The sequence below is a fragment of the Caenorhabditis briggsae genome (genome assembly GCF_000004555.2).
Source record: "Caenorhabditis briggsae complete genome, chrIV, whole genome shotgun sequence".
Lineage (NCBI taxonomy): Eukaryota > Metazoa > Nematoda > Chromadorea > Rhabditida > Rhabditidae > Caenorhabditis > Caenorhabditis briggsae.
Window position 1 is genome coordinate 17,110,029 of NC_013487.2, and position 2,851 is coordinate 17,112,879.

General features: G+C 38.7%; 1 protein-coding gene across 1 annotated transcript; it reads right to left on the bottom strand.

The window, feature by feature from the left end:
* Nucleotides 1-243: 243 nt before the first annotated feature.
* On the bottom strand, nt 244-1,302 carry CBG13489 (the record flags this gene model as incomplete). The annotated part of the gene is made up of 2 exons (XM_045236385.1): nt 244-272; nt 1,008-1,302. 2 exons carry the CDS (start codon nt 1,300-1,302, stop codon nt 244-246), a joined length of 324 nt encoding a protein of 107 aa, XP_045095178.1.
* Between the last annotated feature and the right edge of the window lie 1,549 nt (nt 1,303-2,851).

Consider the following 2,851-nt stretch of genomic DNA (forward strand, 5'->3'; position numbering starts at 1 on the left):
GTTCCAGGAACAAACAGAAAAAACAGCTGAAAATCCAGGAGCAGCTCCACCAACCGACCTCTCGCCATGGCGCTAAAAATCACAAATGAGCGGAATAACTTTATGGTACCACCATAGTGTCTATACATGAAGGAACTTTCAGTAATTTTTTCCAAATGTTTCCAAATTTTATTTAAAACTTTTCAAACAAAAGAACAACATGGGATTCAGATAAAATTAATTCACATTGAAATAGATTGAATTCTAAGGACGTTGCACATCCATTTGGTCACCTGGAAAAAATAATTTTAATTCTTAAACATGTTATAATGGTTGAAAAAATTTACCTATCCGAAGAAATGTTTGAGCCCAAAATAAATTCACACAAAGTTTTGTTCCGGGAACAAATTTATAGTACCATGAGACCATAGTGGAGCTTCTCAAAACGTGAGGATTACAAGACCATGATGATACCATATCTCAAAAATAAGTTGTTCCCGGAACAAAATCGTCAATCATCCGACCATGATATGCGACCATGATCGCCCAATTAGGCCTAGGCGGAGACTCCCTAAGCCTAAGCCTAAGCCTAAGCCTAAGCCTAAGCCATTTCTGCTCTGTTTCAGTCATTCGTGCCATTTGTCTTGCTGGGAGGAGGTCGTTTCTTTTTTTTTTGCTCCTCCACGCTATTCTCTTCACACCTCATTTTCTTTCGTTTCGTGTACTCTCATTTTAGTTTGACTAAAACTGATTTCAGTTCAAGTCAAATTTTAGTTGCACCAAAATCTTAATCCCGATATTCAATCTGACTTCAAGTCAGATTGAACCCCCACCTCTGAACATGACATGGAATTCCAAGCAGTCCTGAAGTTTAATATTGATTTGCTTTATTGCAAATGTGTAATCTGACTTCAAGTCATATAAAATTCTTACAGGTAACAAGTCAATAGGATATTTGGGATCCTTCGAATTGCTTCGCGCTTGATGTGTTGCGTCAAAAAAATTCAGAAACTTGTTGATTGTCTCACACTTCAGCTTCAGAAAGCTTTTGAGGCTCATCGATTTCAATAGTGTCGTTCGCGATTCATCGTCTTCTTCGTCTTCTTCGTGGTAATTTCTGTTGTTGTTGTTGTTGGTGGATGTGGATGGCGTACAGTCAACCAGTGCAGAGAACACGGCCATTCGAGCATTTCTCTTTCTCACCAGTTCACCGGAATCATCGTCTTCTCCTTGTCGTAAGTTTGTTGCTCTTTTTCTTCTCATTGGAGTTGTTGCACTCATATCTGGAAACATTTCATTCATGAAAAATACGACCACAAGCATGATCTGGCTTGAAGGTAGATTTGAGGATATTGAGAATGGATTTAATCAGACTTTCAGTGGGATATCATTATACTAAAAATCATGCAAATTATCTGACTTGAAAGCAAATTTCAGCAGCATAAAGGGGGGGGGGGTTCAATCTGACTTGAAGTCTGATTGAATATCGGGATCAAGGTTGTTAGCCTTTTCAGTAAGTGGGTTAAAGAGAAATACCATCTCCATAATGCCTGGAAAAAACAAATTACGCAGGTTCAAGTTATCTGACTTGAAGGCAAATTTCAGCAGCGTAAAGGGGGGGGGGGGTTCAATCTGACTTGAAGTCAGATTGAATATCGGGATTAAGATTTTGGTGCAACTAAAATTTGACTTGAACTGAAATCAGTTTTAGTCAAACTAAAATGAGAGTACACGAAACGAAAGAAAATGAGGTGTGAAGAGAATAGCGTGGAGGAGCAAAAAAAAAGAAACGACCTCCTCCCAGCAAGACAAATGGCACGAATGACTGAAACAGAGCAGAAATGGCAAGTCTCCGCCCCTTTACCGTATGATGGGTCTCACCACGAAAACGCGTATCTAACCAATAACTGACGTGGCACCTAAAATCTGATTCAAACTACAAATTTGAGTTGAGCTGAAATTTCGATTTGAACTGAAATATCGAGTTGACTTGTTATATTCATTGAAAAGCAATCATAGCCGTTGCTAGCGCCTCTTGAAATCTGACTTCAAGTCAGAATTGAAAACTTAAAATCATATCCTCATCTGGCAAATCATCAGTCGTCGACGAACGCGAGTTCTTTTTTTCATAAACAGGTTGAGAACAGAACACAAGAATTAAAAAATATAATTTATTGAAATGGGGTTAGTAAAGTTCTACAATTAAGTTGAAAAACAAAAACAAAAACAGTTCCACACAGAAAAGTTGGGTTAGAAAAAACGATAAAGAAGAAACTGAAATTCGTGGTTGTTTTCTTGCGTGGTTGTTTTCCTAAGCTCATCGTCTCCTTACAGTGGTGATTGAAGCATCCGTCATTCTCTGAATGAAATTTTTGAGTCTCGTCTGATCTGATTTCAAGTCAGATATGCAAACCTGCGTGTAATCAGAAGATTACAAAGGGGGGATCGATCTGACTTCAAGTCAGATTAAGCAAAAAGATTCAAATTGGTGCAACTAAAATTTGAGTTGAACTGAAATCAATTTTAGTCAAACTAAAATGGGACGAATGCAACTACTACCCTCCCAAAATGCTACCCTGCGCCTCGACTCAGGTATCCTAGCTCTAAGCCTAAGCCTAAGCCTAAGCCTAAGCCTAAGCCTAAGCCTAAGCCTAAGCCTAAGCCTAAGCCTAAGCCTAAGCCTAAGCCTAAGCCTAAGCCTAAGCCTAAGCCTAATTCTTTTCTCATTCTTCGGTTCGTNCATTGACGAACCGAAAGTACTGATTTAGGATGGTATGGTTAGTCCTAAACAGCCGGCGTAATGAAAGTTATGAAATTCTTTAATTCTCGCTTCGCTCGAAAATTCTGCCGAAATGAAAGTTATGAAATTCTT